The sequence below is a fragment of the Triticum urartu genome, unplaced genomic scaffold (genome assembly GCF_003073215.2).
Source record: "Triticum urartu cultivar G1812 unplaced genomic scaffold, Tu2.1 TuUngrouped_contig_7607, whole genome shotgun sequence".
In the NCBI taxonomy this organism is placed as follows: domain Eukaryota; kingdom Viridiplantae; phylum Streptophyta; class Magnoliopsida; order Poales; family Poaceae; genus Triticum; species Triticum urartu.
Window position 1 is genome coordinate 1 of NW_024118468.1, and position 13,429 is coordinate 13,429.

Here is a 13,429-nt window from a genome sequence, read left to right on the forward strand (position 1 = left end):
CCTTGCGCCCCGTGCTGGTACTCGGCGGGGCGCAGCCGGCGGCGGCGGTGTTCAAGCCAACGGCGTGCGCCGACTGCGCCAAGGAGTGCGCCGCGGTGTGCTGACAGGTACGCTCAGCTGGCTGTCAGCTGGTATTGCAGCACCAACCAAGTGGCTGGATTTGCTTGCGGACCGACCTGCATGGAAGACGACTGCCAGAGGCAAAAGAACACTGTCGCTCTAGAGTGCAGGACCAAATGTGTAACCGGGTGTACCGGACTCCCTAACGGCTCCTGCATGCCCAGTTGATGAGCGCCGCACCTCGCCTCCCCGCACGCCATGGATGGATGCAAGCTCTAGCCTATACGTGCCGTCGCCTTGCCTCCGAAAAATAAGTGAATGCCGGCCGGACTGTAGTTGGCACTCCATTTCAGTTATTATTCCCTTGTGTTTCTCAATTAATTTCCGCCATCGTGCGTGCAAACTGTTTGAATTTGCTAGCTTGTTCATCCATGTGCTTAATTCATATGTAGTCCAGATTTTGGTCAAAGATTTTTTGTGTCTACTCTCAATGCAATACACCTGCACAGATTTTTATCCTTTATTTTACCATCAAGTCCACAGAGAATGCCATTCTGTTCAACAGCAACCGTAAAGAATCTTGAACACCGAGCCGCAAATTCTGAGGCCCTATGCCAAATTCCGAGCAGTGGTTGTGTCCCATGGTGAGGGATGGCGAGAGAGATGAGGAAAAGGGAAAGCGGCGGGAAGAAGAAGAAATGCGAGCGGAAGGGAGGAGATAAGGTTGAGGATGAAAAGTGTTGGGTGGACCCGCATGGCATGTGTCGCGTGGGAGAGGAGGTTTACGCGAGTGGAAAATTATCCGGTTGATTTGAAACGTTTTCCAGTGAACATACCCCCTAGAATTCACGAAAAATTACCCATCGTTCACACTCGATGGATCGATCCATCCCGATTCAGAGGAACCCACTGAGAACGGACATCGGTTACCCTTTCTCCTATCCCATTCTGGCGATTAGAGTTCCTCTCGCCGCCTCCCATGCTGGTAGATACCGGTCCGCTCCTGCGCCAGGAGCTCTTCTACGGCTGCCCCTACAAATCAAGGGAGAGGGGCACCGGCTAGCAACCACCGCCGGACGCCTCCATCCTACCATCCTCCTCTCCCCTATCCGCCCGACAAGCTTCTCAACTCCGCTGCCACCCCTCATCACCGGGAACTACTCCACTGCTGTTGCTATTCAGGGTCGTGGAACACCTGCTAGCTAGCCACCACCGACGGCCCTCCTCTCATCCGTCCTTCTTCTCCACCTATCCTTGCTGCAACACCCCAGGCTACATCACTGAAGCTTTGTCCCAGCATGCATGTAGGTCGACGATTGAGGATATCCAAACCGTCAAGGGTATTTTACTCCTTACAAAGGCCAAATATACCATATATCGGAATTTTTAATGGACAAAAACCGGTTGGCAAATATGAGGCTCACCCATTACTTAGAAACATTGTTGAGCGGTCATTTGGAGTGCTCAAAGCTAAATGGCGCATCTTGAAGGGTGTACATAGTTTCAACCCTTGTAGTCAAAAATATACTAGTATTGCTTGTATGTCGTTGCACAACTATATTCATGAGACCAAGTTGCCCGATGAGGTGTTTGACAAATGTGATGAAGATGAGGATTATGTTCCTGATGAAGACTTGGGAGTACATCCACTCCAAGTAGATAGTGTTCCAGCGAGACTTGGCATCGTCGACATGAACATAGTTCGTTATAGAGTTGCTAACTCCTTGGTGAGCTCGGGTGAATTATAGAGTTATTTCATCTGCTCATGGACAGACTACTATTCTATTTTGTAACATGTCTAGAAGTGTCCTAGTAATCAAGTTGTTGGGCTTTTTCTTCTAAAAAATGCAAGTGATCTAATGTACTGATGTATAGAACAATGATGCAATATTCGGGTTCAATTGCTAGTTCATTATGTGATAAGTTGTCTGCTATTTCTATTTGTGTGCTACGTATTGATCATTTATAAAACAATGCAAATTGAATCATTGCTTAATTAAGTTTTATTAGTGCTCTAAATAAACTAGTAATGATGTTATTATCATTAAACAGCGTGGAACAAATCTCTCAACCCTTAGGTTTATTTCAGACATTTATCTCCACAACCACAACTCGTACAGCTAGTTTGCCAAATGGAAACAAAAATGACCTACAGCTTTCCCGCAGCTGCTTTCAGAAATCCGCAGCCCAACCAAACATCACCTTAGGCTACTTCCCTTCCACTGCATCGGTGCGGTATCAGCTGTGGGTAACGGGAACGAGTGGGGTGCACCAAATCCTCATTAAACTGGAAAAAAAATCCACTCGAAATGGCTACCCTATCTAGCTATGTACAAGCCCCCGCCACAGGCTCCATATCTTGGAGTAGTCGCTGAAGCAAAGATAAGAACGAAGCCAATTTGTACAAAAGTGACAAGTTGCAATGGAGAAAGAAAATCTGTTTACATGCAATGTGTACATAATGCATGGTATCCCCTCTGTAAACTAATATAAAACCGTTTATATCACTACCCTGGCTTTGGTTTTCTTACAAATGCGTTTCTGATGGCGGCAGTACATTCCAGTAATTTCCCTTGGCACGTGAAGAAAAGCGCAAAAAGTACCGACTCTGCTGTGCTCCCAGCCTTACCAGACCAAAGAGGTATCTGATCCGAAGTGTATAGCCCAGCTCTGCTGCTCTGCCCTTTCTTTATTTCAAAGATAAAGGAAGAACCAGGTAGAGGGCGTTAATTCAGTCTTTGTTTTCAAAATCTATATACCAAATCGCCCATGGGCCGGGTGCCTTTTCTTTACCTGTGTGATGTTTTGAATGTAGCACAGATGTCTAGGTCGTGTGTTTTCAACAATGTCAGTCACCTGCACACGGGTCGGGAGTCCTTGTGTGATGAATAATTTCAACAATGTGGGACGTCTATTTCTATATATACTAATGTCAGGCCGTATATCACAGGAACACCGGGTATCTCTACACAAAAGCAAAACATAGATAACCACATCGCTGGAGAAGTATTTTGTAAGAAGATGTTTTTTTTTTTGCGAAAAGGATCATAATACGCTCTGTTCTGTTGTCTCTGTTAAGTGTATGATGTGCTCTCCGTTGACCGTGTTATGCCTCTGTGCAGATTCTTCCACAGGTAAAATTGAGGTGATTTTTTTTGAGGTGACAAAGACTTAAAAGTAGAATGCTACAAAAGTGCAGCTCTGCTCTCCCCTTTCTTTATTAAAACAAAAAGAAGAAGAAGGTAGGGGGACAATCCCATCTTTGTTCTTTAATTAATTAGCTCCAACCGCAAGCAAAGGGGATGCTGTAGCAAAAGGCCAGCCATGGACAGTCCATGCATACCACACTAGCAACACTTCACGTGCTTTGTTCTCCTTGAAGAAACAATGCACTTTACTCCTTGTGCAACTACATAAGGGGAGGAGTTGGCTGCATAACCAGCACTCACACACTGCCCTACATTCACAACCAGCCTTCTATAACCAGAAGGGTATGTAGAGTTGGCGCCTCTTGTTACTGGTGATGGCGTCGACCACCAGGGAGGAACCTCATGCCTCACAAATTGTGGCAAGTGCTAGTCAATTGGTGAACATGGAAGCCAAGATGGTCGTGGCCACATGCCCTGACCATTGCCAGCAGTTGAAGGATATGCTCACCAAAGAGGATCCTTCGACCATGGTAGTGGTGATGGCCTCAGGCAACAAGACTTCCACACCGAAGCCTCCCTCGCCGGTCATGGATCCCCGGCTGCTAGCAGCGGCCTGCTCTGGCTCTTTCCATGATCTGGAATCTCTTCTCAATGGGGAAGACCGCCGTGGCACGAGCTACGGGGCCATCAGAAGCTCGGCAAGGCATCCAGCATCGGGTGACGAAGAATCATTTCTCAGCGAGTCCCTCCTGGACACGCGCACCATTGGAGGTGACACTGTTCTCCATGCGATCGCCACCCACAGTAATGGCGAGGACTTCTTTAATAAAGATGGCCTCGTCAACAGGAAGGCCAAAAACCTCCTCTTCGTGCAGAACACCAGGGGAGATACACCCCTGCACTGTGCTGCACGGGTGGGGAACGTCCAAATGGTGTCTCGTCTCATTGATCTGGCTAGAGAAGAGGGTGGCAATGCTAATAGAGTGAAGGATCTGCTGGAGACAGAAAACAAGAAGAAATGGACAGCCTTGCATGAGGCTGTCCGTATTGGGAACAATGATATCGTCAAGTTGTTCATGCAGGAGGATTCACAGTTGGCCAGTTTTCCGAAAGGTGGTGAGTCGCCGTTATACCTAGCCATCTTACTTGAAGAGAAAATCATCGCGGAATCACTCTATGAAATGAGTGGCGACGACCTTTCATACTCTGGACCAAATGGACAAAATGCATTGCATGCTGCGGTTCTCCGAGACAAAGGTACCTGTGCTTCCTCGTCTACATCTCGTTTTAACCGACTATTTTTCTATCTACACTTTTTTGCGAGGTAATTACTATTTAGCATACATTTGGATTGGGATCATTTCTGTTTTCTTTTGTTTATCATTGGGACTTGTAAGAAGAATGTTTATGTCCTTAAGATCGATCATTTTATCCTTTCGACCATAACCTATGTAGCTTGACTTACACGTATTAGTGAAATTAAGGTGAACTCACTTCTACCAAGAAAAAGAGAGAAAGAAAGAGATAATCCAAATGAGGTCAAAGATGTAGTCCAGTCAGACCAACTAATTATGTCGTATGCAGAAGACAAAGTAGGTAAATACGTACATGCACGATTTAAGTTGACGACAACTTGGGTCTGGGTTACTCGTGTGTACACCGATTATTGATTAGATTCGTTTTAAACTTGGCCATCATGCCCTCTTAGCCAAAGGAGTATGTTTCAATGTTCATCGTTGATTCAATTAGAGGAAGGGGGTGCTGGCGTAGATTTGAGAAATGAAGACCCATGATGATACCAAGTAGTACTATTTTAATGATATATATTAAGTACACTATGAGAACTAATCAATTCTATAACAGCATAGATATGTGTAGCATGGAGCCATATATGAACAAGTGTAGAACGACAGTTCAAACTTCAAAGTTAAGCTTGGTCTATCCTGTATGAAAATAATTATTTTTTGCATTGTAAGGAATTGTGAGTCCATTGCATAAATATAATGTGCAGCTAAAACTTCATGTCACAATAATAGAAATGGCGATTTTTGGTACATGGTCCATTCTAGTCCAAACTGAGAGTAGCTCATGGGTGTATTAATTAATTGTGATGGACTAAGTTACCATACACATGTGGTGCCAACTGCCTTTTTTTTTGCGGGTGCCGACAGCCTTCTAACTATTAAGAGATGCAAGCCACCAAAACGTTTTAATGCCAAGTTAGCTGTCTGCTTTCTATATGTTGTAAAGCCAAGGTTCCAACTTCTAACTCGACTAAGAATTAGTAATAGGACTATGGCGCTTGTTCCAATCCATATATGGCCAACTGACCTGTTGAGCAGTGTTTCTTCTCTCTCAACACTTCAAAATTGTATTGATATTTCTCTGTCAATCACTAGCACATATGCACGTGCGTTGCAACGGGAGAGACAGGAACATTTTTTAAATTTACAAACCTTTTTGGAAAACATGAACCTTTTATAAAAACACTAATATTTTTTGAATTGGTGATTTTTTTTATACAGGAACATGTTTTTAACATTCAGAACAATTTTCGACAATGAGTTTTTCAAACGCGAACACTATTTCAATTTGTGAACATTTCAGTAAAACAAGAATATTTTTTGAATTTTGAACATTTTCTAAAATGTAACTGTTTTTTAGAAATCTCAAAAAATATTAGAAAAAAACTAAAATGTTCTGATTTTGACAACTTTTGGAGCGGGAAAAATAAAATTTAAAAACAATAATTCAAAAAAGTATTTGTTTTAAATTTCTGAAAAGTTTTCGGAAATTTAATCAAAATTGAAATTCTGGAAATTTTGTATTGGATGATAAGTAAAATGGAAAATAATAAATATAGGAAAAAGGAAAAAAATAAAGTTCAATGAAAAAATAAAAATAAAGAGGAAAGAAAATGGAAAATAATAAGTATAGGAAAAATGGAAAATAATAAGTATAGGAAAAATGGAAAATAGTCCGGCCCAGTCTTGGGCGCCCTGTGCGAAGCCCCGACTATATCACGTACTGCCCGCTAAATAGTGTTTTCCCCACTACATGGGCAGTAAATTAAGTGGGCTGGTTTTGCTGGGCCAGTGCGCGCGTGGCCAGATACGAAATTCTGGGCAAAATATTATTCTTTTCTAACACATGGACGCAAAAAAAAAATTAGTATCACCTCAAATTAAAAAAAAACTTTTCGGCGGTGAACGGATGAAAAAAAATCAAAGAAACACACCTTGTTTTATTAGTAGATATAGATATAGATATATAGATATAGATATAGATATAGAATTGCAGGCAATGCCCAGCTAAGTAAAAGGCATATAACCTAGCTTACAGGTTTAATTAATTTTCTCTCGTAATGGATAAGAGACAAGTATGTATGTAATTTCAAGAAATTTTCTCTCTTTCCTAAGGAAGATAGTGTATGGAGAATGCTCACATGGCGCTAACCAGGCAGACATAGAGTTTAGAGTTGATTATTTTAGTTGTTGGTTTTTTTGGTTTCTTCATAATGATTAGTTTAACTGATAGATGACACTTGCAGGTCTTACAGAGATGTTGTTAGGATGGAACAATGCCCTCACAATACAGCAAGATGATAATGGAAGTACACCTCTTCACTTATGCATATCCGTCGTAGCTGGATCTCGCCCCATATCTGCACATAAGACCCGTATGACACGACGATCCACAAGTTTACTTTTGCTAAAAGCCAATCCAGATGCATTGTACCTAGCGGATAATGACGGATCATTCCCCATACATGTGGCTGCAGCTGCATTGGTCGATGCAACAGATGTCATCAAGGGTTTTCTTAAGGAGTCACCCAGTTGCATTGGTTTGTGTGATGCTAGGGGAAGGACATTTATTCATGTTCTGTTTGACAAAAAGCCAACATGGCCAATCGATTATACTTGCGGCAAACAGTTGCCAACATGGATTTTGAATATGCAAGACAATGATGGAAACACTGCCCTGCACCTAGCTGTCCAGTCTGGGAACCTTAGAATGCTTTGTTCTCTGCTCAATAATGGAGACGTACACTTGAATTTAACAAATGATGAAGGGGAGACTCCGCTAGATATAGCACGTCGCAATCTTCCGAAAAGATTTGTTTATAATCAGGTAACGTACATAATCATTTCATATTTAAGGTCATTGGAGGTGAACAAGATCAGCTGAGATTTGTGTTGCTAAATGTTTGTTTATTTTGATTTTGCAGAGAACTGAAGAAATAATAGATGTCGCACTCAGTTTTGCTGGTGCTAAATGTGGTATTAATCGTCGGGGTTACCTTAAGGAAAATGATATTGTCCAAGCAAGACAGGATGAAATAGATACAATGGAGAACGTGAAAGAGGGGACCCAAAGTCTATGTATTGGATCAGTCATAATTGCAACCATGACGTTTGGTGCAGCTTTCGCCATGCCTGGAGGTTACAGAGCTGATGATCACACTAATGGAGGCACACCAACACTTGCTGGAAGGTACACTTTTGATGCATTCATCCTGGCCAATGCACTTGCCTTCACTTTCTCGACGATGGCCACGATTTGCCTCATGATTTCTGGATCTCCGTTGTATAGTCTTAATGTCCGGGCTAATAATTTAAGCATGGCCTTCCATTGCTTGTCAGTTTCGATTACAAGCTTGGTAGCTGCCTTTGCACTTGGTACCTATATGCTGCTAGCTCCAGTTGCTCATAAGACTGCCATTGCAGTGTGTGCCATGAGTTTTCTCATATATCTCTATCAGAATGTTCAACTTGCAGAGATTTGTAGTCTGCTGATAGCACCATGCTGTAGGAGAGTGAGGATAGTGTGGACATTCCCAGTGGCAGCATTCACATTCGTGGTCTGTATTCTATTTAACATTATTGGCCCAAAGTAGTCATCTTTGTTTGACTGCAATAAGCCACACCAGTCGTAAAGTTGAACCGGCGGTACAACCACCAACACCACTAGTTTGAAGAAGGCCAAGTGGACATATTTTACATGGATCATTACCATCTTTTGTAAGTGTGTCTGTTTTCACACTGTCAATTGGAGATTTCGGATCTACCATCTTCAGGATTATGTTTCGTGACAACTTTAATGTCCTCCTGTGCTTAGACCTTTCTTTGTTCAAGAGTTAATGTTTGTGTACCAGTATAAACAAGGCTTAATGTATTTGTCTGCAACAGACTTTTGTATTGAGTGGCTGATATTTATGACTCGTCTAAGCTGATTGAAGGAGCTACGTTTTCCCTTTTTTATTATGAATTGATAAAGGGATCATGTCTCACATTACATATTAAAGAATCCTAATTGAAGATTAAATTATTCAGAATACCAAAGCCCCTATTTCTAATCAAGTTTAAGCTATCACGTTTCACCATTTGGCCGATCGGGCCTATGGAGTATGGACACATATTTCTTTGGGAGGCTGGGGGTAGAAATAGATAGCGTGTGGCTCTAGGCTTCCGTCGGTAAATTTTCTTAATGTGATACACATCGTGTTTACGTATCCTTTTTGGGCCAATTCTTTTTTCTGGTTAAGTCTTTCACGCAATGTAAACCGGGCCTACAGCTGTGCAACACATGCATTAATTCGGGATAAGGGGTACAAAGTTTCTAGTGTCTGTGACATTTACAAAGTCATCATAGACGTCTCGTCGTCGATGGGAATGTCTCCTCCCACTGAAAACGCATCGCCGAAAATTCTGAAATAAATCCAAAAATAATGCGAGCACCAGGACTTGAACCCTGGTGGACTGGGAATACCATCGTCCCTCTAACCATCCAAGCACGGGTTGGTTCATCTTTTTGCCTTGATGTCGCTTTGTGCGTGTGCGGTGCATGTGCTTTGGCTGGCCGCCGGGTTGCCTGATCCGTGGATACTTCCAGACATATTGCGGTGGGCAGAGGTCCTATGTGGGTCCCATTGTGTTATCTTTGTACAGCTGCCACGTCGTAGATTGTTTTTGTGTGTTGGTGAAGGACTAGCACGTATGCGTGTTCTTGAGACTACGGTCGGTGCCGCTGTTGCCGTGTGTTAGGCCATATTTCTCCTTTAGTGATTTTGGTGATTGATCGTAATGTTTTTGCGGACTAATTGTGTGCGTTGAGCATTTCAGATAATTCTACCTCATGGCACAAGATGATTTGAACGCTCTGAAGATTTAGAAAGACGGTGTTTTCTTGCGTTTCTTTTTTCGGTGGACTTGAGTCATAGGAACACCGTACTATTAAGAGAGGATCCGCTTCGAAAAGATTTGGGTGGAATCATCACGTACACTTTCCTTGCACCCTATTTCCTTCCCAATATTTGAGCTTGTTCTTCCCTTCTTGCCCAGACCCTGTCAGAGCGTCTTATTTTTTAGGTTCTGGACTAGTCTGTTCCACGGGCGAAAGTTGAGCGGCAGTTCCTAGCGATAGTACCGCCCTTCCTTCCTTTACTACCGCGGTTTGCTGCTGTTGTACAACACCAAGCGGAAGTACCGCTGGTGGGAGCTGTAGTACCGCTCCAGCGGAACTACCGCCTCCATGACTTACTCAGTTATACGCAGCGGCTAGAACTTCCATGCCAGCGGAAGCAGCGGCGGCGCCAGGAATTAGACAAGCCCCAGGCCGACCCAGGCAGCCTTCTTTCACTGTAGCTTACTGTAGCACTATATGTATAATAATCGCTACAGTCAACGAAGTAAACAACTATCAAGCCCCAGGCAGCCGCCCGGGCTGCCTGGGACCTGTCTCCGCCACTGCGCGGAAGTACCACTCACCCGAGCGGTACTACAGCGTGTACACGGGGTGTGGGTGCATAACGGTTGGATTTCTTATCCCACTATATAAGGGAGTCATCTTCCCCAAGTTGACTTACCTCTTCTTCCCCCAAGCTCCATTATTGCTCACAAGCTCATTCTTGCCCGATCTCTCTTCCTAGCAGATCAAACTTGTTGATTCTTTAGGGATTGCTTCAGAAGGCCTAGATCTACACTTTCACCAAGAGAAATTTAATTTCCCCCACTTATCCCTTGCGGATCTTGTTACTCTTGGGCGTTTGAGCATCCTAGATGGTTGAGGTTACCTGGGAGCCACATTTCATTGTGGTGAAACTTCGTGGTGTGGTTAGGAGCCTCCAATTAAGTTGTGGAGATTGCCCCAACCTTGTTTTAAAGGTTCGGTCACCGTCTTCAAGGGCACCACTAATGGAATCACGGCTTCTCGCATTGTGTGAGGGCGTGAGGAGAATACGGTGGCCCTAGTGACTTCTTGGGGAGAATTGTGCCTCCACACCGCTTCAACGGAGACGTACTTCCTTTCAAAGGGAAGGAACTTCGGTAACACATCCTCGTCTTCACCGTCTCCACTTGTGATTATCTCTTACCTTTACTTTGTGCAAACTTTACTTGTGTTGTATCCTTATCGGAGATTTACGTTCAATTTGAAGAATTATTTCAGTTATACAATCAAGACGCCATCGACAAATCTGTCGTCAGTTGCTATTGTTTGTAAGTATCATTTATGTAATTAAGTCTCTAGCTCAGCTCGTTCATTGCATGTATAATTATCCTTACTATATATATTATGCAGAAAGAAGATCCTCGAATGGCAAAGAGGACAAATCTGGACATTGGGTTCATTAACCCAAATATTATTCATGAAGCTAAGGTAAAATGGAACGCCAAGGATGCGGAGAAGATTTTGCTAAGGGCGTTAATTGAAGAACAAACCAAAAAGAAATACTATTTCCTTACAACTTCTAGTAAGTGTTATACTATTTTTTACACATCATTCTGTTTCTCTTACTCGATGTTAAGTGTAATTGATGAGCTATGCGTGCGCAGGTTCCACTTTATTCTGCTAGTCATTCAGTTTGTCGCAGGAAAAGTACTTGTCATGGAATAGTTACGTAAAGACATGAAGATGTGGGCGGACCTGAGAGAAATGCTCCAGAGGTAATTTCAATCATTATCGCACTATATTGGCAACTTTCATTCATTTCCTAATATCAAGTAATTAATAAATTATTCATTTTCTTTGTCGGGCGGGGTTTGGAAAGAGTTCACCAAGCAGGTTAGGGGTGAATGGAGAGAGGAGCTGCGATTTAAACAACTCAGTGTAAGTAGTACTAGCTAGGTCCGCGCATCTCTTTGATTCTAGTTTCAATATCACTATCGTGCTTGATTATTATTTTGATTGAGCTCTATTCTCGTAAAGTGCTCGAGGCAGGGATCTGGAAATAACTTATGTGGATACTATGTTTGCGAGTTCATTCGCGTGACGACCTCTGAGGCGGACAGCTTGTTTGAAAAACTTGAAGTACGTAAACAATATTCACAAATTTATTTTATTACCATCAATTGTGTGTGTGTGTGTGCGTGTGTGTGTAGCAATTCAAGAGGAATGAGATATATATTGACCCTCTTCTTTAAATTAGATTGAACGAAAGCGGGATGAACTCCTACCAAAGGCTCGCATACGAGCAATACAAGAGGAATTGGTGGGATTCTTCCTTGAAGAGATCATTGCTAAAACCGGAGAATACCATTGAGAATTGGTAGTGAATGTTGGTAATTAGATATTGGGATAGTAAGAGATGTTACATTGTATATATGCATGAACGTGCACTATACGTAGTAGCGTCGAATAGATATAGGAAAACTTGTTGTTCGACCAAGCATGGAAAAAGAGAGGTCACTTCTCTCTATATTCATGAAGATTTGTGTAATGGTTCCTTCATTGCTATATGTAGTAGTTAGCGTCGAGTTGAATGGAAAATATAAATAAAAATGAAAACCCTAAATGTAAAAGAATTGAATGGTAAACACAAAAAGAAAAGGAGGAAACACAATATGAAACCGCTAAAGCCTCCAAAACCATAAACCCATCATTTCCAAAAAAAACCAGCGCTTGGCAGGTGCTGACGCGTGGCTGTCTTTTATTCCCGGTCCGTGTTACTAACTGGGACTAAAGGTCCTCCTGCCTGAGCGCCCCACAGAGGCCACGTGGAGCTCCTTTAGTCCTGGATCGTAACACAATTGGGACTAAAAGTGAGGGCCTTTAGTCCCGGTTGCAAAATCGGGACTAAAGACCCTTATGAACCAGGACTAATACCCTGTTTTCTACAAGTGCAATGGTCACGGGTGACAGGTATAGCATTACCATTATGAGGATGGCGGGAATGGCTGCCGCATGTGGTTTCTGCCTCCGGACTTTTAGTTTCTCAAGGTCGATGCACATAGCCAGATTCTGTCCATGTTTCCTTCATTTTGCTAGATGGTTCATGTGTTTATTAGCGAGTTCATAGTACCAGCATTGTCCAAGGAAATTAGGAGACGTTAAATTTGGCATGGAGACCATATCATAGTTGAATTTGTGTGTGTTCACCATCAAACATACCAATTACCAAGGTTTATCAGCCATTCTCCAGTAGGAAACTGTACAAACCAAACTACTAGTTAGCACTCAAAGTCTTCTCAGGTGCTGTAATGCAAAACAAAACAAAACAAAAGAGTTCAGGCAAACCACATCTCAGCTGAACGTCCAAGAGAAACCACTACAACATCACCGATTCAGGCAAGGACATCAACGGTTCAGTGATAGATATACATAAAAAAAATGCACAAACCTGTCGCCTTGTGGTAGGCAGATGTTAGAAGAGCTTAACTCTTACCTTCTTACCTCACATTTAGAAGGAGAGGGTAAGAGGGGGAATGTTTAAATTTGCCAACATGAAATTACTTTCATCTTTCACTTTTATTATTTGTCTGTTTGTACATTTGCATAAACCATAGGTAAATATTCCCTATGATGTACCCCCTCCATTCACTATTATGAGATGTCATTTTTTGACTTGGATGTATATAGAGTTATAGACGTGTTTTAGTGTATTTGTTCATTCATTTCAGTTTGTATGTAGTTCATATTAAAATATTCAACCCATCTTATGTTAGCGACGGAGGGAGTAACATTAACAACCTAAGCAGAGTAAATATTCTAACCACTGGTTGGGCATAAATCATTTCAAGGCCTTGATTGCGCAAACATGAGGAGCTTGGTCTTAACCAGCCATACTATTTGAACTAGATGGTAGGCCATATACAAAAACTGTACAACTGTACTTTTTAGTTTTGGGATCAGTAGTCCCTAGAACTTAAGGTGTCAGTAAATAGGCCATTCGAAAATACAGGATAAAAATGAAGGGAAAAAACTGATAAAAAGTAGTAGAAGCA

The 13,429-nt window shown here is 42.4% G+C and overlaps 1 protein-coding gene and 1 long non-coding RNA gene across 2 annotated transcripts; both read left to right on the plus strand.

Moving 5' to 3' along the window:
* The first annotated feature begins 2,132 nt into the window (after positions 1-2,132).
* On the plus strand, positions 2,133-8,474 carry LOC125531609 (ankyrin-3-like). Its single transcript, XM_048695947.1, has 3 exons — positions 2,133-4,466; positions 6,760-7,340; positions 7,438-8,474. Exons 1-3 carry the CDS (start codon positions 3,584-3,586, stop codon positions 8,104-8,106), a joined length of 2,133 nt encoding a protein of 710 aa, XP_048551904.1. The 5' UTR covers positions 2,133-3,583; the 3' UTR covers positions 8,107-8,474.
* Positions 8,475-11,071: 2,597 nt separating this feature from the next.
* Positions 11,072-11,967, plus strand: LOC125531608. Its single transcript, XR_007293363.1, has 3 exons — positions 11,072-11,315; positions 11,415-11,516; positions 11,635-11,967. It is a non-coding gene; the product is annotated as an uncharacterized LOC125531608 (long non-coding RNA).
* Positions 11,968-13,429: the final 1,462 nt, after the last annotated feature.